Source organism: Capra hircus, chromosome 10 (genome assembly GCF_001704415.2).
Source record: "Capra hircus breed San Clemente chromosome 10, ASM170441v1, whole genome shotgun sequence".
Lineage (NCBI taxonomy): Eukaryota > Metazoa > Chordata > Mammalia > Artiodactyla > Bovidae > Capra > Capra hircus.
The window spans coordinates 78,116,877-78,140,774 of record NC_030817.1 but is presented as its reverse complement, the minus strand read 5'-3'; the positions used below and the strand labels follow the sequence as shown (position 1 = coordinate 78,140,774).

The 23,898-nt window shown below is 41.1% G+C and overlaps 3 gene segments (V, D, J or C); all 3 read right to left on the bottom strand.

Moving 5' to 3' along the window:
• On the bottom strand, nucleotides 571–5,351 carry LOC108636886. The segment is given in 3 exon segments: nucleotides 571–736; nucleotides 4,646–5,084; nucleotides 5,303–5,351. Coding segments are annotated over 3 exon segments (654 nt in total).
• Nucleotides 11,699–12,388, bottom strand: LOC102183413. The segment is given in 2 exon segments: nucleotides 11,699–12,123; nucleotides 12,340–12,388. Coding segments are annotated over 2 exon segments (474 nt in total).
• On the bottom strand, nucleotides 13,841–21,733 carry LOC102178819. The segment is given in 3 exon segments: nucleotides 13,841–13,876; nucleotides 20,886–21,169; nucleotides 21,610–21,733. Coding segments are annotated over 3 exon segments (360 nt in total).

Genomic DNA, 23,898 nt, shown 5'->3' with positions numbered 1-23,898 from the left:
GAAGAAAGGAAAAAACCAAACCAAACAGACAAACAAAAACAAAACAAACAAACAAACAAAAAACAAAGCCACAAGAATTATTAAAAATAATAATGAGAGAAATAGAGTACTTAAAAATTTAAGAAAGTTAAAAAAAAGAAGAAAAAAAAAAAAAGAAGAAACAATCACTCAACCCCATCAACTCAAAAAAAAAAAAAAAAAAGATTGTAAAAGTAGTAAAGGTATATCTGGCCCTTTCTCTGGTGTTGTGGGTTGTGTGGAGTCACTTCCAAGGTGGTTCCCTCTGTTTAACTTCCTCTGTTTGCTGGTCTTTTCAGTGTCTGATTTCCATCTTGACACAGGGAGGGCGGTAGTGGACACACTAGCTTCACTATTCAGTCGCGCTGTGGGGAGGGAGGGATGCTGCAAACAAATATTACTGGCGTGTGCTTGCAGTGTCTCATCCACTCTGGGCTTGTCCCTGCTCGCGGTGCACACCGCTCAGGCTCTACATAGCTCCTCAGGGGAACCGTCTGAGGCTGGCCCTAGGCTTCATGCACCTCCCCGGTCTAAGCCGCTCAGGCTCAGCGCTCAGGAAGCCCTCAGAGGTGTAGATTTGGTTGGGCCCGCGTTTTGCGCCCCTCCCAGGTCCGAGTGGCTCAGGAGCTTGGCGAGCGCCATCGCTGCGTCTATGGCCTTTCCCTGCCGCTCAGCTTTCTGGGTGTACCGCTGGCGTCCCTTCTCAGGCCGATGATGACTGTCCAGCACCCCCAGAAGTCTTAGTTAACAGAGAAGCCTGCTTGCATTTTGGTAGGTAATGTCTCTCTTGGGCTGCGATTGCCCTCTTCCAGCCCTTAAGGCTCTGGCTGCCTGTCACCGGAGGGGGATGGTCTGCAGGCGGCTATTTCTGATCCATCCTTTGTTCTGCGCGCGGTCCTGGTGGTGTCTTAGGTTCGAGCGTTTCGCATGGTAGCTATCCCGCAGTCTGGTTTGCTAGCCCAAGTTAGTTCGCTCTGTCCACGCGCGGGGTGTTCCGGCCCAATTCTCAAAAATGCACTGCAGCCCGCGCCTCCTGCGGCCGATTCTTAAAAAGCACTGCCGGCTGCGCCTCCCGCTCCTCCCTGCCCAGCCCCCACTTGCTAGTGGCAGATGCAGGAGTCTGCGTACTGTTGGGCTCATAATCTGTTGGTTTAATTATTTATTTATTTTTCCTTCCTGTTATGTTGCCCTCTGTGCTTCCAAAGCTCGCCACAGAACTCTGCTGCGAGAATGTTTCCTGGTGTTTGGAAACCTCTCTTTTTAAGAGTCCCTTCCCGGGACAGGATTCCCTTCCCGGGACGGGGCTCCCTCCCTACCTCCTTTGTCTCTTTTTTCATCTTATTATATTTTTTCCTACCTGTTTTTGAAGCCAATGATCTGCTTTGCTGGGTGCCTGATGTCCTCTGTCAGCATTCAGAAGTTGTTTTGTGGAATTTACTCAGCATTGAAATGTTCTTTTGATGAATTTTTGAGGGAGAAAGTGGTCTCCCCATCCTATTCCTCTGCCATCTTAGGACTAACCCCCCCAATATTAAGGTTTTTATATATTTATTAGCTATCGGATATCTTATTTCTGAGTTGGATCTCCAAGATTTTGTCATTCTTTATTATCTGTTTTCCTAATGATTTAAAGGAACTTCTAACATATTCTGCATTTGAGTCCTTTTTCAGAAATATGCATGGCAAATAGAGTTTATCAGTCTGTGCATTGACTTTCAAAACTCTTAGCAGTGATTTATAACAAACACACAATTAAAAAATCTACTTTGACGTTCATAAGATACTAACTTGAATATTTTGCTTGTTTTCTTTAAGCTCTTTAAAAAATATAATTTGGTGGCTTCTATCGCTTCTAGTATGAAGTTAGATATCGTTTTAATGATGTTTCCCAGAATACGATGGCTTGCAAACGTCTGCCAAAACCAGAGTGGTGGACCTGCAGAATTCCTTATTCAAGTTTATGACTTTCCTCATAGCATTGCTCCTGAATAAGGAGGTTGCTTTATAGAAAGTGAAGTATAGCAGTGAATGGAAGTGCTTGCTATGAGCAGAAAGGTTACAGGATGGGTAATGGAAGAGGTGGTTATAAATACCTGCTATAACCGTGTGGTCATTTGCAGAAATAAGAACAATGACACTTAAGAAAATTTGTTTTTCATTTCTATATAAATATATTTATGTAATATATTAACCAATTTTGGGAGAAGGCAATGGCACCCCACTCCAGTACTCTTGCCTGGACAATCCCATGGATGGAGGAGCCTGGTGGGCAATTTTAACTCCCCTCTCCCATTTGCTACATATGGTAAGAAGATATGCTAATATAAGTCAATCTTATATCTTTTTATGTCTCAGTAGTGAAGATACAGGATTCAGTGGAAGAGTGTGGCTTAGCTAGAAGAGAAAGTACCATCACCCACAAATGGATAAATGAACTTGCTGTAATCTTTGAAGGATGTGTTGAGACTGCTTTGGGTTGAATGAGGACCTACTGCATCATATTAGCAAGAACTATGGTGCTGGAGAAGATTCTTGAGCGTCCCTTGGACTGCAAGGAGGTCAACCCAGCCAATCCTAAAGGAAATCAATCCTGAATATTCACTGAAAGGACTGATGCTGAGGCTGAAACTCCAACACTTTGGCCACTTGATGAGAAGAGCCATATCATTTGAAAAGACTCTGAAGCTGGGAAAGATTGAAGGCAAAAGGAGAAGAGGGCAGCAGAGGATAAGACAGTTGGGTGGTATCACCAAATCAATGGACATGAATTTGAGCAAACTCCAGGAGACAGTGGAAGATAGAGGAGGCCTTGTGCTGCAGTCAATGGGGTCACAAAAAGTCAGACACGACCTAGTTTCTGAACAACAACAATGACATTACCAAGAAGCATAGTTTTGCTATCTTTATTCAAAAGCTGTTAAAAGAGTACAGATGGATGCCAAATTAACATAGAGCATATTGTAGCAGTCTTGAGCTACCTTAACTGACTGGAAATATCTTTCCCAGAATGTGCTTCCTGTATTGTTCTGTCTTAGGGTTGGCCACAAAAGAAATCTGTGTGACATTTGGAAGGTCGTTGTGATGAAGCAGCCACAGTGTTTGTTTTGGGGGTTGGTGCAGGGCTCCAGAGATTATGGCTACTCACACGTGTTGCTGCTGATCTGACATTTCATCTTATTGTTTACCCACGTTTCATCTTATTGTTGACCCACAACACCTCCACTTCCCGTCAAATCTCCTCCTCATCTTCTCTTTGTCTTGGGCCAAGTATGTATATAAGTTCAGTTCAGTTCAGTGCAGTCACTCAGTCATGTCTGACTCTTTGCGACCCTATGGACTGCAGCACTATAGGCTTTCTGGTCCATCACCAATTCCCTGAGTTTACTCAAATTAATGTCCATTGAGTCAGTGATGCCATGCAACCATCTCACCCTCTGTCATCCCCTCCTCCTCCTGCCTTCAATCATTCCCAGCATCACGATCTTCTCCAATGAGTCAGTTCTTCACATCAGGTGGCCAAAATATTGGAGTTTCAGTTTCAGCATCAGTCCTTCCAGTGAATATTCAGGTCTGATTTCCTTTAGGATGGACTGGTTTGACCTTGCAGTCCAAGGGATTCTCAAGAGTATTCTCTAACACTGCAGTTCAAAAGCATCAATTCTTTGGCACTCAGCTTTCTTTATAGTGCAAATCTCACCTCCATACACGATCACTGGAAAAACCATAGCTTTGACTAGATGGACCTTTGTTGGCAAAGTAATGTCTCTGCTTTTTAATATGCTATCTATGTTGGTCATAACTTTTCTTCCAAAGAGTAAGTGTCTTTTAATTTCATGACTGTAGTCACCATCTGCAATGATTTTGGAGCCCCCAAAATGAAGTCCATCACTGTTTCCGTTGTTTTCCCATCCATTTGCCAAGAAGTGATGGGACCAGAGGCCATGATCTTATTTTTCTGAATGTTGAGTTGTAAGCCAATTTTAAGCATGATGTCAAACGACACCCACTTCTCCTAAGGTCACCCACTACTGTGAGACTGAAGGAGGTGAGACGGACACAAGTTTTAGTGTGCCTTGTGGCTTCCATTATCCTCATGATTCTAATATGTCCTTATGAGTCACAGTTTGTCCACTCTTCAGTCTATTTCCAGCTTTGTTCTACAACGATTACTCTAGCTGATTAACAGTGAATTTATTCTCAACACCAGGTACAAAGATAACAGCTTTGTATACACTCTTCCACCAAATCTAGCAATTGCCTGAGTTCTAATCTTTATAACTAATTTCTTATTCCCTACCACTGGTGGTTCTGCTTGTCTAATTGCACCTTAAGTGACATAAGTCTAGGAAGAAAGGATTCAGGAAATTATTTCCATGATGATTCCAGATAACTAGACCCAGGTGTGTGATATGAGTGTATTTTAGTGAAACTGTCACTTTACATTATTATGGAGCTAGTTTATAACTTTAGACAAGGTTACACATGTTCTGTATGATTGATTTAAATTCAAAAATTCAAGAGGAGGATGTATTAGTAGAAAGTTATTCTGGACAGCTGAATCCAAATGTCATAGAAGAAGCTTTCATTTAAAATTAATTCCTCTGATCCAGATCACAGATGAAGCAACCACAGGACTATCATTTCTTGTCTGGGGTCTGCATCTGCGGGTGTGCATTTCAGCTGGGGTCCTGCAGCAGGGGGGCTCTCTCTTATTAAGCTCTGGAGTTTTTGTACAGCTTTTCCTATTACTTCAAACACTGTGTGTACCCAGAGAGCACAGAAATACTTTGCAGAATGTTCCAGTTTTAAGAATGAAATAGTGAGGCTGATGGATTTACGTGCTTTCTGGAAGTTTACAGAGTAGCGGCCATCCCTTTCATTCCTGTCTTCTGAATACTGATGAATGAGGTAAGTCATCTCTCCACTGGGAAGCTGCTGGCACCAAAAAATCTGGTAGTCATGCACATTCCTGCTTATTTCATACTGAGAGTTAAGGGTGACTATCTTCCCCACTTGGCTGATTATGACTGGCTGGTTTTGAGTAACATTCTGGGCCACACCAGATCCTGTGGAAAAAATCAGAAAACAGAGCTGAAATAGTGAACAAAATACTGTAGAAATTAGGCACATTTTGGTCCCAAATATTTAAAAACTAAGCTGAAATCGTAAGATGCCCGCTTTCCCCCAATGCTCCTTTCCTCCCCAAGTCCCTGTGAAGCTCCTCGCGCCTGTGTGCAGGCCTTTCACCCTAAACACGCGCACCCATGTTTGGAAGCATCCCTACCAGAGAAGGAGAAGGCCAGGAGCACCCAGAGCAGACTGGAGAGCGGCATGAGGCGTGGATTCCCCTGCTCAAATGTGATTAATTCTGCCTCAAGCTGAGAGTTCGGTGTCTGTAAGTGCCGGGCAGCACGGATACATAGCACCTGGGTTCCTGCGTGACTCCCCCAAGCAGGAAGCAGGGTGTCGCGCTCATGGACCGTGTGGTCTGTGCACAGATGAAGTCTGGCTCACCGCACACCTTTGCTTTGTGTGCTTCTCTTTCCCTGCTCATTCAGTTTGGCAGATCCTGAAAAAAGGCGTGAAGAAAGAATCAATATCAAAGGTTTAAACTGAGGGAAACTGAAGATGAAACAAGCTGACATGCATTGATTCAGTAAAATAATCTTGCCATCCTGTGTAAGATATAATTTAGCATAGCCTATGAAACATTCTTGTAATCTACAGATTGGTCATTAATTTAGCCTATGCTTACTTTTCTCCATCCAGAATCTAGTGACAAATTTAAAGCATTCACAGATCTTAGGCTTTCTGGGTGAAAAGTAATTAATGTATCTCTCCCCCCCCCTTTTTTTTTAACTGAGTTGCAGGGCTCTACTTAGGTTTTTCAATCAACAAAACTACGCCAACATGAAATGATTTTTAACAATCAGTTTATTTGAAAGTCAGAGGCTATTCAATGGTTTATATTTAAATGACATTATATGAGGAATAAAATATTATTCTTTTGAAATCTGATATTGAGTTTTATGTATTAGACTTTGAAGGGGATCAGGATATTCAATCCTGTTGCCTCTAAATGTAGAATTGTACTTATTAGACCACATGTCCTAGAATCATCCGCATGTCACATTTTGTGTCTCATTGGTCCAGAGTATTCAGTCTCATTTGTCAGTTGCTCATTATTATTTCTCTTTATAAAATAAAGTTAAGATAAACATGCCAGATCTTTCTGTGACATAATGCTATAATGCACTCTTCCAAAACTTAATATCTGCAAACTGCAGACAGTTAGTACTTGTCAACACCACAGAAGACGGTGACTCAAATTCTGTGCACTGTTTCATGTTCATGTGGAATGTAGCTGTCAGTCTTCCAGTTGGTTTCATTGTTGTAATAGATGAATTAATATAAAAGAACCAAAGGCAAATAAACAAGTAGAAAAGAAAATACAGACAAGGTCTAAGAGAGCGCAGGTTCATGGATCAAAGTAACGCATGAATGAGTGAAGCGGGGAGGTGAGTTTGTATTTATCTGAGACATCTCCTCTTCTGTTCCATTTCACATCTGAGTGCTGACAAACAACAAATGCCCAGGCTTGAAATTATTTGTAATTAAGGAGAGGAGATCATGAATGACTACAGCAGCTTGCAGAGCATCATATTATATAATATAGATATATATTAATATAATAATTACATATCTATCAAGAAATTTATATTAATAAAATTTCTTCAAGATACCATAACCTTATAAATCAGTTCTCATATACACTCTTAGGTTTTGATGCATCACTCTAAGAAATTTTATCACATGTATAGGTTTTGTAACACCACTAAAATCATGACACAAAATTGTTTCATCTCTAAAGAAATCCTCTTTGAATACCTTCCCCATCTCTTCAACTCTTTATAACCCTGCTAACTACTGATCTCCTTTTTATCTTTGTATTTTGTCCCTTTGAGAATGTTGTTTAAGCAGAATCACACTATGTATCAGTGGTCAACTCTTTGTGACCCCATGGACTACAGCATGTCAGGCTTCTCTGTCCATCACCAACTCCCAGAGCTTGCTCAAACTCATGTCTGTTGGACTGCAAGAAGATCCAATCAGTGCATCCTAAAGGAAATCAGTCCTGAATATTCATTGGAAGGACTCATCCCAAAGCTGAAGCTCCAATACTTTGGCCACCTGATGTGAAGAACTGACTCATTGGAAAAGACCCTGTTGCTGGGAAAGATTGCAGGCAGGAGGAGAAGGAGATTACAGAGGATGAGATGGTTGGATGTAATCACCAACTTGATGGACATGAGTTTAAGCAAGCTCCAGGAGCTGGTGATGGACAGAGAAGCCTGGTGTGCTGCAGTCCTTGGGGTCACAAAGACTGAACTGACTGATTTCATGGTTATCTCCATAGTTTTCTTCGTATTTCACTATTTGGACATTTTATTATTTGCTTCTTTCAGTTTATGTTGGGTTTAATTTGCTTTTCTATCATCTTTTCCTGAAAGCCTTGATAGTAGTTTATCAATCTTTCTTCTTCATTAATATAAATATTTAAAAAGATAAATTTCCTTCTATGTGTTATTTTAGCTGCATCTCATACATATTTATATAGTGTCCTCTCCCAACATTTACTTTCAAAATATCATCTAGCATCCATTGTAATTGTTTTTTTTTCTTAACTTAGGCTTGTTTAAAAGTTATAAGATTTAAATATGTATCAAATATTTGGGAGTTTCTAGAGACATCTCTTTGCCCTTGATCCATAAAATTTCCATTTTGTTAAAAAAATAAATTATGTCAGTTTTCTTCAATATATTAAGACTTTTTATGCACAAACAAATTGTATGTGTCTTCATGTGTATTTCATCTACATAGGAAAGTGTGACTGGAACCTTGGCTGTAGGTTTGGGTACAGGCTACAGCTGCCTGGGGAGCATTGTGCACTTGCTGCACAGAAATAGGCGGCTGAGTCTGCAGGCAAGGCAGTTGTGATATGCAATTAGAGCTGTTTGGCACTTTTATTTAGGAACACTTCCCTGTGAATCTTCCCTCTTCCATTTCATTCACAACCGAACGTATGGCTATCAAGAATGCAAGGCCTTTTCAAGGGTATTGCCAGTAACATAGGAAGTAGTCAAGAAAACTATAGTTCATTCTGCACTATACAGTTCAGAATGGAAATCTCTCCTTCTTGGACTGTCAAAGATTAAGCATGCTGTTTTACCTGCTCTTGGTCACTTTTTTCCTTCTGTTGGCCACTCACCCCCACTTAAAGAGATAAAAAGCCATCAGTTCCACAGACTTATGTTTATTTCTTAAAATTTCTATCTGCATGAACTTGTTTGCAACCCAGTTTTCCCAGTCTCCCTAATTAATGAGATATCCTAGGTTTTCTCGTCCACAATTCACAGCCTAGTTGAAGCCACAGAAGTGAAAAGGATGCTCCCAGTATCTTGTCCATTGTTTCTGGCGCCAGTGCTCAGTGGCAACTCAAGCTCCTCTTCTGCTCTTCTCAGCCAGCTAGAACTCTGACTTTAAGTTCACAGCTGCTTTTATTCTTTCAGTAGGCCCCACCCTCTCACAATTGCTTTCTCTTAAACCTCTCTCTCAAAAGTAGTATTTCTCATTCTGTGCTAATTTAGAATCACTGAAAATTAAATTCATCGGGAATCTGAAATGACCCCCTTGCAAGGATAAAGTGCAGGTTAGAATTTCTCTCACACTATCCCCTTCTTCCTTTTCCTTACATCTCCTAGAAGGTTAACAATCATGTATCAGGACAGTTTGATGTTTTAATAGGACTAGCATTATTTTACAATGGGAAAGAGAGGGACTCCCATGAAGTCACAAGATTAGTATGTAGGGGGCATTTCTCTTTTTATTACAAATGTTAATTAAAGTCCATTGAGAATACACAAAGGGCATGATATATGATTGAAAGCAAAGCTTATGGAGCACAACATAAAGATACATAGTCCTTTTTCCCTGATGGAATTTACATTTTAACACCATCGTTTGGGGTTTCCACACTTTACATGATCTCCTTTGACTGTGTGGATCAAAATAAACTGTGGAAAATTCTGAAAGAGATGGAAATACCAGACCACCTGACCTTCCTCTTGAAAAACCTATATGCAGCTCAGAAAGCAATAGTTAGAACTGGACATGGACAACAGACTGGTTCCAAATAGGAAAAGGAGTACGTCAAGGCTGTATATTGTCACCCTGCTTATTTAACTTATATGCAGAGTACATCATGAGAAACGCTGGACTGGAAGAAACACAAGCTGGAATCAAGATTGCTGGGGGAGAAATATCAATAACCTCAGATATGCAGATGACACCACCCTTATGGCAGAAAGTGAAGAGGAACTAAAAAGCCTCTTGATGAAAGTGAAAAAGGAGAGTGAAAAAGTTGGCTTAAAGCTCAACATTCAGAGAACGAAGATCATGGCATCCGGTCCCATTACTCTATGGGAAATAGATGGGGAAACAGTGAAAACAGTGTCAGGCTTTATTTTGGGGGGCTCCAAAATCACTGCAGATGGTGAATGCAGCCATGAAATTAAAAGACGCTTACTCCTTGGAAGGAAAGTTATGACCAACCTAGATAGCATGTTGAAAAGCAGAGACATTGCCACCAAAGGTCCGTCTAGTCAAGGCTATGGTTTTTCCTGTGGTCATGTATGGATGTGAGAGTTGGACTGTGAAGAAAGCTGAGCACTGAAGAGTTGATGCTTTTGAACTGTGATGTTGGAAAAGACTCTTGAGAGTCCCTTGGACTGCCAGGAGATCCAACCAGTCCATTCTAAAGGAGGTCATCCCTGGGATTTCTTCGGAAGGAATGATGCTAAAGCTGAAACTCCAATACTTTGGCCACCTCACGCAAAGAGTTGACTCATTGGAAAAGACTGTGATGCTGGGAGGGACTGGGGACAGGAGGAGAAGGGGACGACAGAGGATGAGATGGCTGGATGGCATCACTGACTTGACGGATGTGAGTCTGGGTGAACTCCGGGAGTTGGTGATGGACAGGGAGGCTGTCGTGTTGTGATTAATGGGGTCACAAAGAGTGGGACACGACTGAGTGACTGAACTGAACTGAACTGAACTGAACTATATCTTATTATATCTTAGTAGTGAAGATAAATGATTCAATAGGAGAATGTGGCTTAGCTAGAAAAGAAAATAACTTCACCCCCAAATGGATAAATGAACTTGCTATAACCTTTGCAGGATGAGGTTAGAATCTTTTGTGTTGAATGAGGAATTACAGCATTATATTAGCAAGAACTGTGTTGTTCGAAAAGACTCTTGAGAGTCCCTTGGACTGCAAGGAGATCAAGCCAGTCAATCCTAAAGGAAATCAACCCTGAAGAATCACTGGAAGGACGGATGCTAAAGCTGAAACTCCAATAATTTGGCCACTTGATGAGAAGAGCCACTCGTTGGGAAAGACCCTGGTGCTTGGAAAGATTGAACACAAAAGGAGAAGGGGGCAGCAGAGGATGAGATGTTTAGATAGCATTACCAAATCAAGGTACATGAATACGAGCAAACTCTGGAAGACGGTGGAGGATAGAGGAGCCTGGCATGCTGCAGTCCATGGGGTCACAAAAAGTCAGACATGACTTAGTGATTGAACAGCAACAACAACATTAGCAAGAAGCATAGTTTTACTTTCTTTATTCAAAAATTGTTCAGAGAGTACAGATGGATGCCAGGTTAACAAAGAGGGTACTGTAGGAGCCTTGTACTATCTAAACTAACTGGAAATATCTTTTCCAGAAAGTGCTTCCTGTATTGCTCTTGGTTAGGGTTGGCCACCAAAGAAATTTGTGTAACATTTGCAAGGTGACTGTGATGAAGCAGCCACAGGTTTCATGTTTTGGGGGTTGGTGCAGGGCTCCAGGGACTGTGGTTGATCACTCACATTGCTGCTGATCTGATAGCTCAACTTATTGTTGACACACAGCTCCTTCACTTCCCACCAAACCTCCTCATCTTCTCTTTATTTTGGGCCAAGTATGCACGAAGCATGATGCCAAATGACACCCACTTCTCCTAAGGTCACCCACTACTATGAGACTGAAGGAGGTGAGACAGAGACAAATTTTAGTGTGTCTTTGTGGTTTCCATTTACCTCATGGCTCTAGTTTGTCCTTATGAGTCATAGTTTGTCCCTGCTTTGGTCTATATCCAACTTTCTTCTTCAAATATTATTCTAGCTGACAAACAAGGAGTTCAGTCTCAACATCATATACCAAGATAACAGTTTCGTATACACTCTTCCACCAGATCTAGCAATTACCTGAATTATAATTTTTATAACTAGTTTCTTATTCCACACCACTGCTGGTTCTGCTTCTTTGATTGTACCTTCAGCGACACAAGACTAAGAACAAAGGACTAAGGAAATTATTTTCATGCCAGTTCCAAATAACTATACCCAGATTTGTGATGTGAGTGTATTTTAGTGAAACTGTCACTTTTAATTATTTATGGAGCAAGTTTAGACAACTTTATACATGTTCTGTATGATTGAATTAAAGTCAAAAATTCAAGAGGAGAATGTTAACAGTAGAAAATTACTCTGGACATCAAATAACAAGGAAGAGGCTTTTATTTAGAATTAAATTCTATGATCCAGACCACAGATGAAGCAACCACATGGTTACCATTTCTTGCTGGGATCTGCAGGTGTGCATTTCAGCTGGAGTCCTGCAGCAGGGAGGTTCTCTCTTATTAAGCTCTGGGGTTTTTGTTCAGCTTTTCCCATTACTTCAACCACTGTGAGTTCACGGAGAGCACAGAAGTACTTCGCAGTATCTTCCGGCTGTAAGGCCGAAATGGTGAGGCTGATGGACTTATCTGCTTTCTGGAAGTTTACAGAGTAGCGGCCGTCCCTTGCATTCCCATCTTCTGAATACTGACGAATGAGGTAAGTCATCTGTCCCCTGGGAAGCTGCTTGTACCAAAAAATGGAGTAGTACTCCATGTACCAACTTACTTCATACTGACAGTTCAGAGTGACTGACTGCTCCACTTGACGGGTTATGTCTGGCTGGTCTTGAGTAACTTTCTGGGCCACACCAGATCCTGTGGAAAAAATCAGAAAAGAGAGATGAAGCAGTGAATAAAATAGTGTAGGAATTAGACTCATTTAGGTATCAAAAATAAAAGCTAAACTGAAATCCTAAGATGCTTGCTTTTCCCCAGTCCTCCTTTCCTCCCCAAGTCCCGGTGAATCTCCACATGTCTGTGTGCAGTCCTTTCAGCCTGAACACGCGCACCCATGTTTGAGAGCATCCCTACCAGAGAAGGAGAAGGCCAGAAACACCCAGAGCAGACTGGAGAGTGGCATGAGGCATGGATTCCCCTGCACAAATCTGTTTAATTCTGCCTCAAGCTGAGAGTTCAGTGTCTCTAAGTGCCTAAGAGCACATATGTATAGTGCCTGGGTTCCTTGTGACTCTCCCCCAAGACAGGAAGTGGGGTTTGTCATGTAGATCAACCACACGGTCTGTGCACAGATGGAAAAAGTCTAGTTCAGTTCAGTCGCTCAGTCCTTTCCGACTCTTTGCAACCCCATGGACTGCAGCATGCCAGGCTTCCCTGTCCATCAGCAGCTTGCAGAGTTTACTCAAAGTCATGTCCATTGAGTCAGTGATGCCATCCAACCATCTCATCCTCTATCATCCTGTTCTCTTCCTGCCTTCAATCTTCCCCAGCATCAGGGTCTTTTCAAATGAGTCAGTTTTTCGCATCAGGTGGTCAAAGTATTCAAGTTTCAGCTTCAGTATCAGGCCTTTCAATGAATATTCAGGACTGATTTCCTTTAGGAGGGACTAGTTTGATCTCCTTGCAGCCCAAGAGGCTCTCAAGAGTTTTCTCCAATGCTACAGTTCAAAAGCATCAGTCCTTTGGTACTCAGCTTTCTTTATGGTCCAACTCTCACATCCATACATGACTACTGGAAAAACCCTAGCTTTAAGTATGGCTACTGTCTGGCTCACCACAAATCTTTACTTTGTCTACCTATTTTTCCCTGGTCATTAGGTTTAGCAGATCCTGAAAAGGGGCATGAAGAAAGCAATTAATATTAAAGGTCTGAACTGAGGGAAACTGAAGATTAAACAAGTTGACATACACCTGTAATTATTCCATAAAATGATTTTTTCATCATGTTAAAAGATATAATTTTGTGTAGCCTATGAAACATTCTTGTAATCTACTGATTAGTCATTCATTAGCCTTTACTTACTTGTCTCCATCCAGAATCTAGTGACTGTTTTAAAACATTCACAGATCTTAGGCCTTCTGGGTGAAAAGCAATCGTATCTAAAATAATTAATGTATCTCTCTATTTTTTTTTTTTTTACTGAGTTCCAGGGCTCTACTCAGATTTTTCAATAAATAAAATTACTTCAACATAAAATGATTTTTAAAAAATCAGACTATCTGAATTTCAGAGCCTATTCAGTGGTTTGTATTTAAATGAAATTATAACAGGAATAAAATATTCTTTTGAAATCTGATATTGATTCTTATGTATTAGACTTTGAGGGGGATCAGGGTATTCAATCCTGTTACCTCTAAATGTAGAATTGTACTTATTAGATCATGTGTCCTAGAATTATCATGTCATATTTTCTGTCTCATTGGTCCAGAGTATCCAGTCTCACTTGTTAGTCACTCATTATTATTTCTCTTTGTAAAATAAAGTTAAGGTAGACATGCTGGAGTTTTCTCTGATGTAATGCTATAATGCACTCCTATGAAACTTAATATCGACATTGCAAACACTTAGTACCTGTCAACCCCACAGAAGTTGGTGACTGAAGTTTTGTACACTGTTTCATGTTCATGTGGAATGTAGCTGTCAACCTTCCATTTGGTTTCATTGCTGTAATAGATGAATTAATATAAAAGAACCAAAAGCAAATAGACAAGTAGAAAAGAAAATACAGACAAGTTCTAAAACAGTGCCAGTTCACGTAAGTTAAGATCAAAGTAACTCAGGAATGAGGGAAGCAGAAAGGAAAGGTTGTATTTATCTGCGATAAACACCTTTTGTCCCATTTCACTTCTGAGTGCTGATAGGCAATGAATGCCTGGGCTTGAAATTATTTGTAACTAAGCAGAGGAGATCAGCCCTGGGATTTCTTTGGAAGGAATGATGCTAAAGCTGAAACTCCAATACTTTGGCCACCTCACGCGAAGTGTTGACTCATTGGAAAAGACTGATGCTGGGAGGGATTGGGGGCAGGAGGAGAAGGGGACGATAGAGGATGAGATGGCTGGATGGCATCACTGACTCGATGGATGTGAGTTTGAGTGAACTCCGGGAGTTGGTGATGGACAGGGAGGCCTGGCGTGCTGCGATTCATGGGGTCGCAAAGAGTTGGACACGACTGAGCGACTGAACTCAACTGAAGCAGAGGAGATCATGAATGACCACAGCAGCCTGTGCAGCAGCAGGATATTATAGAATATAGATATATATTGATATAATCATTACATATATTATAGGAAACTGATCATGATAAAAATTTTTATCAAAATACAGATCATAATATTACACATCAGTTTTTATATGTGCTCTTTGGTTTTGATATGAAGCTCTATGAAGTTTTATCATATATATAGGTTCTTATACCACCATTAAAATCATGACACAGAATTGTTCCATTTCTCTAAAGAAACCCTCTTTGCATACCCTCCTTATCCCTGCCATTCTTTATAACCCCAGTAACTACTGATCCCCTTTTCATCTCTGTATTTTGTCCTTTTGAGAATGTTGTATAAGCAGAATCATATTAGGTATATAATCATAATAATCCAATAAGTGTGATCAAACACCATGTCACCTCTGAGATTGACTTTTTTTTCATCCAGCATAGCATCCTGAGATACATGTAGGCTATATTTGTTTAGTGGTTAAGTCCTGTCTGACTCTTTTATGACCCCATATACTGTAGCCCACCAGGCTCCTTTGTCCATGGAATTTCCCAGGCAAAGCTGCTGGTCTAGTTGCCATTTCCTTCTCCAGGGAATCTTCCCAACCCAAGGATAAAACCCAGGTCTTCTGCATTTCAGGAAGATTCTTTACCACTGATCCACCTAGGAAGGTCCATCTAGGCCACAAAATGTATCAGTAGTCTGTTTCTTTTAATAGCTATAAAACTGTCACCAACTTATGATATTGATTTCGGTTTTTTGACTTTCCAGTGGTAAGAAAGCGATACACATTCAGTAGAAACCATACTTGGAATTTTTTAATTTGATCTTTTCCCATCCTAGCAACTGCTACTGCTGCTAAGTCACTTCAGTCATGTCCGACTCTGTGTGACCCCATAGACGGCAGCCCACCAGGCTCCGCCGTCCCTGGGATTCTCCAGGCAAGAACCCTGGAGTGGGTTGCCATTTCCTTCTCCAATGCATTAAAGTGAAAAGTGAGAGTGAAGTCGCTCAGTCGTGTCCGACCCTCAGCGACCCCATGGACTGCAGCCTTCCAGGCTCCTCCACCCATAGGATTTTCCAGGCAAGAGTACTGGAGTGGAGTGCCATTGCCTTCTCCAACCCTAGCAACATGTGGCATATCCCTGGTGACTCTGGGCAGCAGCAGTGAGCTGAGCTCCTGGCCAGCCCTGAAATCGTGAGGGTAAACAACCGACACACTTGCATTCATTCTGTACTCACACAACCGTTCTGGTTTTCACTTTCAGTGTGTGTGTGCTAAGTCGCTGCTGTCGTGTCCGACTCTTTGTGACACTCTGGACTGTAGCCCACTGGGCTCCTCTGTCCCTGGAATTCTCTAGGCAAGAATACTGGAGTGGGCTGCCATGTCCTCCTCCAGGGACTCTCCCCCATCCAGGGGTTGAACCTGTTTCTTATATGTCTCCCTCATTGGCAGGCAGGTTCTTTACCACTAGCATCACCCGGGAAGCCCGACTTGCAGTACAGTACTCAATAAATTACATGAGATTTTCAACACTTTTGTATAAAATATACTTAGTGTTAGGTGATTTCTCCCATCTGTAGGCTAATGTAAATGTTGAGCACCTTTAAGGGAGGCTTGGTTAGGTATATTAAATGCATTTGCCATCTATAATATTCTCAACTGAAAATGGTTTATTGAGACACAGCTCTATTGAAAGTTGAGAAAAATCTGTAAATAAGATGTCATTGTACAGATGTATTACACTTGCATTTACCCAGTGAAAGATACCTGGCTGATTTCCAGTTTGGGGTGGCCACAAATATAGTTGCCAAGAATATTCAGGTACAGATTTTTGTGTGAATATAAATTTTTCAAGCAAAAATATCCAGGAGTGTGCTTTGCTGAGTTGTAAGGTAAGTGAGTATTCAAGCTTATGCAAACTTGGACTTGGACTGTTTTCCAGAATGACTGGACCATTCATCCACCAGCAATGTATGAGTGATTCAATTTCTCTGCATCTTTGCCAGAATTTGGTATTGTCAGTATTTTTAATTTTAGCCTTAAGGATAGATGTAAAGTGGTATTTCTTTGTGGCTTAATTTGCACTTCCCTAACTACTAATAACACTGACCATGTCTGTATATGCTTATTTCCTCACTACATAGCTCTTTAGTAAAGTGTCTGAATCTTTTGCCCAGGTTTCAACTGGATTGTTTGTTTCTTCCTGCTGAGTTTAGAACAGTTCACTGTATTCTAAATAGTTTTTTGATGAAAATGTATTTTGCAAATATTTCCTGCCATTCTGTGGTTTATCTTTTTGCTTCTCTTAATAGTGTCTTTCACAGAGCAAACATTTCTAATTCTGATGAAATCTAAGTTATTTATGTTGTAGGGATTGTCTTTTTGGTGTCGTGTCAAAAATCTTTTTGTCTAACCCTAGATCATGAAGATATTCTCTTATATTTTTCCTAAGAGATTTAATGTTACATGTTATAGTTGGATGTATAGTTCATTTTGAGACTGTACACAATTTTTTGTACAAGATGTGATATTTAGGTCAATTTTCAATTATTTCCCAAGAATATGCAATCATTCCAACCTCATTTGCTCATAAGACTATGTTGTTACCTCTATTGAACTGTCTTTGCATTTGTCAAAAAATAAATTTTCCTGTGTGGATCTACTTCTATACATTTACTCAGTGACATAAACTTGTTAATGATATTCTTTCACTATATTTATAACATTACAGAGCTTGTAGAAGGGTTCTCTTTTTTATTACTTATATTTATATTAATAATTTGTCTTTTTTTCTTTTTTCCCTTGATGATTATACCTAGGAATATATTGATTTTATTAATCATTTTAACAAAATTAAATTTGTATTTCATGGTTATTGCTATAGTTTTTTTTATATTTCACCAATTGGACATTTTATTATTACATCTTTCATTTTATGTTGGGTTTACTTTGCTTTTCTTTCATTTTTTCCTGAGTCTTCATAACAGTGTTTCAACATCTTTCTTTAGTAATATAAGTACTTAAAAAGATAAATTTCCTTCTATGTATTATTTGAACTCCATCTCATGCATATTTATATAATGTGCTCTCACAATATTTACTTTCAAAATATTTTCTACTAGCCATTGTAATTGTTTCTTTAACCTAGAGTTATTTTAAAGTTAGTGCATGTAACCCAAATATTCTGGAGTTTCTAGAGACATCTCTTTGCACTTGATTTTCTATATCATTTCCATCTTGGTCAAAGAATAAATTCTGTATATTTCAGTTTTATTAAATATATTAAGATTGTTATGCACACACTGATGCGTGTGTGTTTGTATGTGTGTGTTTCATCTACACAGCAGGGTGTGGCTGGAGCCTGGCTGCAGGTTTGAGTACAGGCTGCAGGTGCCTGGGGAGCACTGTGCTGCACAGCACAGAAGTAAGTGCCGGAGTCTGTGGTCTGTGAAGAGGAAATGTGCAGTGAGCTGCGGCGTTCTGCAGGGACTGTGGTGGCCTTTAATCTTCCATCCTGCTTTGTCCCTGAAGGAATGTAAAACAGCTGTATGAGGTGGCCCCCAGGGTTCTGAAGATACCAATTCACACTCTGTGGGGAAGTGGAAAAATTACACTGAAGCGTGTAGCTGGCTCCCTCCTGGAGACTCAGGGCTGGGGGACTCTGCTCCACATCCACCCCTCGCACACCTGATGAGGAAAGAGAAACAGTCACTGGTGAGGGTCACAGTAACACCTACTAAACCCTGAAAGTGCCCTCCCCATCCGCATAGATGATGAGAAGGATAAAAAGTCTGCAGGACTTGTCAGCTCCTCTCCCTCTCTCAACAATAGAGCAGCGCCTCATTCCTTCAGGTCCCCTGTGGGGCAGCCCCAACTCACAGCAAACCTGGGCAAACAAAAGCCCCAGCACAGCGCCTGCTAGCCTCTTCATGATGCTTCCTCTTATTGGGACATTTTCGCTGTAAGACACTAAACTAAACCCCGAGGGAGTGAGTGTCGTAAGTCGTTCCTGCTCCCGCAGCCAATCAGCTCACCCAGCAAATCCTGCTCAGGGGACACTGACAGGACGCCCCGCCCAGACCGCAACCCACTCAGAACGTGCTGGCCAGGGGGAGAGTGGGAAATAGAAAGATCATTATTTTATGACTTAAGGGATGCTTTCTGAGAACATTTAGGAGAAGGCAGACTCTGATTTGGAATTGGGGGGAATTTTAGGGAAAAGAAAGCAAGAATTAACTGTATAGCCCCATCTTCCTCTCACATGGCATGGATGCGGTAGATTCTTCCATAATGAAATGCTGTTTCCCAGAAGTGCTGAGGATGGAGCTTTTGCTTCTCTTATGCTCTCTCTTGTGGTTCTGAAGGGTGCTCATGAATCAGCACAGTATCAGAAGTTTCTCCTATTGGCTAGAATACTTTGCTGTATTAAATGGTATTTTTAAATTTATTTTGTAATCGGAGGATAATTGCTTTGCAATGTTGTGTTGGCTTCTGCCATACAATGATGTGAATCAGCCAGAAGTATACATACGTCCCCTCCCTTTGAAACTTTCCCCCCACCCCTCTAGGTTGTCACAGAGCAGCGTTTTGAGCTCCCTGCATCATACAGCAACTTCCCACTACCTATCTCTGGTAATATATGTTCCAATGCTGTTCTCAATTCATCCCACCCTCTCCTTCCCCTACCACGGCCAAAGTCTGTTCTCTATGTCTGCATCTCTATTTTTGTCCTGCGAATAGGGTCCATCAACAGATGAACGGATAGAGAAGTTGTAGTACGTATATACAATGGAATATTACTCAGCCATAAAAAAACACATTTGAGACAGTTCTAGTGAGGTGGATGAAACTAGAGCTTGTTAAACAAAGTGAAGTAAGTCAGAAAGAGAAAAACAAATATCGCATATTAATGCATTTATATGGATTCTGTAAAAATGGTACTGATTACTTTAAAAGTTATACGTATTTATTTTAGACTAGGGCTGCATAAAGAGCAATATTAGTTATCTTAACCACTAGCTGGACATTGAAAATTGAATTGTAATAGTTTTATTTTTACTAAAACATCTATAATTTTAATTTTTAAATAAATTACTTTAAATAAAATTCCTATTGTAAATACATTTTTTAAACTGTTGCTTACTAGTTTTGTATTCTACTTGTTAATTTTAGTAAGTGATTTTAGAGAAAAATAAATATTTTTGAAACCATATGAAGATAATTTTAGTTTGTGCCCTTATCTCAGACTCCATAAATAATATCAATTCTCTGTCAGTAGATTTGGGGGTAAAAGGGATGGAAGATGAGGACCTGTATATTTTCACTGCAGTGAAAGTGAAGTGATCTGCAGGCACTAACGTTCAGATGGACAGTTCAAGGATGCTTCAGTAGTAGCAACACGTAAGCCTAATTGCTCCAAGGCATGTGGGATCTTAGTTCTCCAGCCAGGGATTGAATCTGTGTCCCCTGCATTGGCAGGCAGATTCTTTACCACTGAGCCACCAGGGTAAGCCCCACGTGCTGCTTGCATGCCTGCCTGGTAAGTCTCTTCAGTCATGTCCAACTCTTTGCAACTCTAGGGTCTGTAGTCCACCAGGCTCTTGTGTCCATGGGATTCCCCAGGCAAGAATACTGGAGTGGGTTGCTGTGCCCTCCTCCAGGGGAACTTCCAAACCCTGGGATCAAACCCTTGTCTCTCTCCTGCAGCTTCTGTAGCAGGCATATTGTTTACTGCTGAGCCAAAGGCTGCTTAGAGAATATCAAAAATGATGAAAACTCTTTATAGAAGCAGAGTTTCCAGACTTGCCTAGAAAGTGAAAAATTATTATTCACTTAATTTTTGTTTCTTTCAAAAAACTTCTTCATGGGAAATATGAATGTCCTAGACTAGCAACAATAACATTTTGGATTTTTCTCAGAGAAAGAGTAGTTTGTTTCTGGTAAGTGGAACAACTGTAACACATCCGAGTCTAGACTAGGCCCTGGATCTGAATGAAAGAAGCCTTTGGCACAAGGAGAATTATTTGTATGTTTCCCACTTCTTATGTTGGGACTAGCACACTGAAACCAACATTTTATTGACATGAGGAGGAGCCACAACAAATTATTAACACCTCTTTACTTTATTGCTATGCTAAAATTATGATTCTGACATTCCTCAAAATTCTTCTCACCTACATCAGTAATTAGGTGCTTCTTCCTTGTCCTCTTTCTCTTCTTTTCTTTAGCTATCTTCCTCCCTTCTCCTTCCCTTCATTTTCCTCATCTCTTACTGCTCTCTGACTCTCCTTCTAGATGACTCTAGGTTTGCTCTCGTGACTGCTCTCCCCGCTGTGTCCCCACTTCTTCCCACCAGAGATGCTGCACAGGTGCAGCCCCGTCTGTCCCAGTGAGCCTCTCTCAGGACGCAGTAGTACACAGCGGCGTCTCTCAGGGTGACCTGGGGCAGGACCAGGGTGCTGGACTTCCTGTCTGGAGCTATGTGCAGAGAGGCCATGCTGCTGTTCACTGTGCCTTGTAAGCCGTGAATGACATACTGTGGACTCTGATTGGGATTTTGCTGATACCAATGTACATATTCATCTCCACCAATGGTAGAGTGGTTACAAGGCAGGTATACATTTTCTCCTTCAGCACAATCCATGGAGTCTGGCTGGGTGGTCTTAGCATCAATCACATTCCCTAAAGGGTCAAGAAAATAATATTAGCCCCTGACCACAAATCAGTGTAATTCTGTGGATCAAGCATACAACATTCCGATAACTGTCTGGACCTACCCCCTATTCCAGTGTTTTTATCTATGTCCTGCAAAATATCACTGGTGTTTATATAGAGACCAAAGACACACGGCAAGAATCTGAGACTCTATAGCCTTTATCTCATGGGTCCTTTGCTCAGTAAACCCAGGGATTTCTTACAAACTGGTTACTGCTAAGTGCTCTTCTGGGATCGTGGCTATGATTTAACCTGTCATGTAGGAGTTTGTGCTCCCTAGCAAATGCATAGATCAGTTCTCAATTCCATCATTATAATGCTAAATAGAGCACAGGGAGAGTGGAGAGCAAATAACACTTCATGGCCCTTTGACCTCAAGTCATCCCTTGTAGACACAGAACACTTACCCAAGGTCAGAAACACGGTCACTACAGTCACCAGCCTCATACTTCAAGGACAAACCAGGGTCATGGGCTCAGAGCTCAGACTTGCATCTGCTTCTAGGCTTGTTTCGACAAAACAGAAAGAACTGCTGCTGGTGGAGACTTGGAACCAGAGCAGGCATCAGTGTGTCGTTGCCAGGATCTGCCAGCCAATGATCAAGCAGCTCCTTGTCTAGGTCTTCCTCCCCTGTTTTAGTCATGTCCTCCAAAGAAGGAGAGACATCCCCAACTCACACGGTGTCTGCTGCCACCCTCTGTGAAGTTTAAAGTCTGGCTCTGTAAAAGGAACACCAATCACAATGATACATCTTTCTAGAGTCATTGTTCTATGATTTGGTTCCTTAAAGAAATTGGCTGGTGTTCTATGAAGCTTATGGAAAACATTAATTAATACCAGAAAACTGTACTAAGCTCTCTGTTGTAAGGAAGTGAAAATTTCCTTTCACATTCCAGAAAATGTATGTGAAATCCAGAGCAGGCAGTGATATTCTCTGGAGGACAGAAAATATTAATAACACTGAGACATGGCATGCTAACATGTATACTATCATGTAAGAATTGAATCGCCAGTCTATGTCTGACGCAGGATACAGCATGCTTGGGGCTGGTGCATGGGGATGACCCAGAGAGATGTTATGGGGAGGGAGGTGGGAGGGGGGTTCATGTTTGGGAACGCATGTAAGAATTAAAGATTTTAAAATTAAAAAAAAATAATAATAACACTGAGACTAAAGCTATACAACCTGGAGTTCTGGGCTCCTGTAAAGGTCCTTGGAATCATGTGTCTACCACCATCTAGGTAAACATTTCTCAATGCATCTGTTCTTGACATAGTAACTGATGACTCAGATGGTGTTCACCTCATTCTTCTTGAAGAGTGATCTTTAATCCTCATGTTCTCTATGCCCTTGCTTATAGGTGCTGTGCACCAAGGATGCTGAAGCAGAGAGAAAAGACAGGAAAGAATGCAAACAAAGTCGGGGTGGTGTGTAGGGTGGATGTAAGTGGTAGAAAAGGTCAGGGGAAGGGATAAAAGCATAAGTAATAGGGAAGGGAAAAGATAATCAGAGGAGGGAAACAGAGAAAGTAGTGTTCAGAAGAAGTACATGGAAAGGGCTTAGGTTGTTCGGCTAAGATGCCCAGAATCCTTGACCACAGACACTCAGCCAGGGATTATAAAGTACAAGCTGTCAAAAGAGAATAACATCTTCCCAATGTTGGGATGTTGGGACCACGGTAAAGTCTCTGTCAGGGAAGATCACTCATTCCAGCTCCACTGACCACAGAGGGTGGTTCCATCTGAATCCTTCCTTCATCACCTTTCTACTCTCATCAGCTCAAAAACAGCCTCAGTTCTCCATTCTAGTCTCTGCAAATGGCAAGACAGGTGGTCTATAAACCCAACAACCATCTCCTCCCTCAAAACTGTATTATGTGTAATATATCGCGCGTCACCCGTTATGTAAAGGAACAGTATGGGTGGTGGAAAAGTTATGCTCAAATATGGATAGCAGATATTTTTTGTATGTAATATAGGAAATATATTAAAACACTGAAAGGTGTGTTGGGATAAATACCTTTTCAAATAAAAGCATGCAAAGCCGTAGCTTTTAAATGTAGAGACAGCCTGCTCAGAAATGTCTAAATTGATGGTGGGAAACATCAGACCCTAATATCATGAAATGCCCTGAATTAGAGATGCAGCCTTTAGAGGGAATGGCTTCTGTTGGGACTGTGGATGGAATCTACCAGAACATTTTGATCTTACTCTTCCTTACTTTTTCTTCCTTTTTTTTTTTTTTTTTTTTTCTGGAACTCTTTCAGAAATAAAAGTGATTTTGTAGATCAGCATAAAGGTATTCTAACCACAGGGTAACTTGTTCTTTTTAACATGAAAATGAATGTTTAAACATTCAAAGAAGAGAGAGAGAGAATGGAACTATGTCATTTTTCCTTTTTCTTTGGCACATCAATGGAAAACACGTTTCCCTTTCCTTCTCCCAGAAAAGACAGCTGTTTTCAGTTAGAGCAGCCCCCTCCAGTGACTGAGTCAATGAACTGCGGAACTAAACCCAGGCCAAAAGTCCACAGGTATGGCTCAGTGGTCGGAGAAGGCAACGGCACCCCACTCCAGTGTTCTTGCCTGGAGAATCCCAGGGACAGAGGAGCCTGGTGGGCTGCCGTCTATGGGGTCACACAGAGTTGGACACGACTGAAGCGACTTAGCAGCAGCAGCAGCAGCAGCAGCATGGC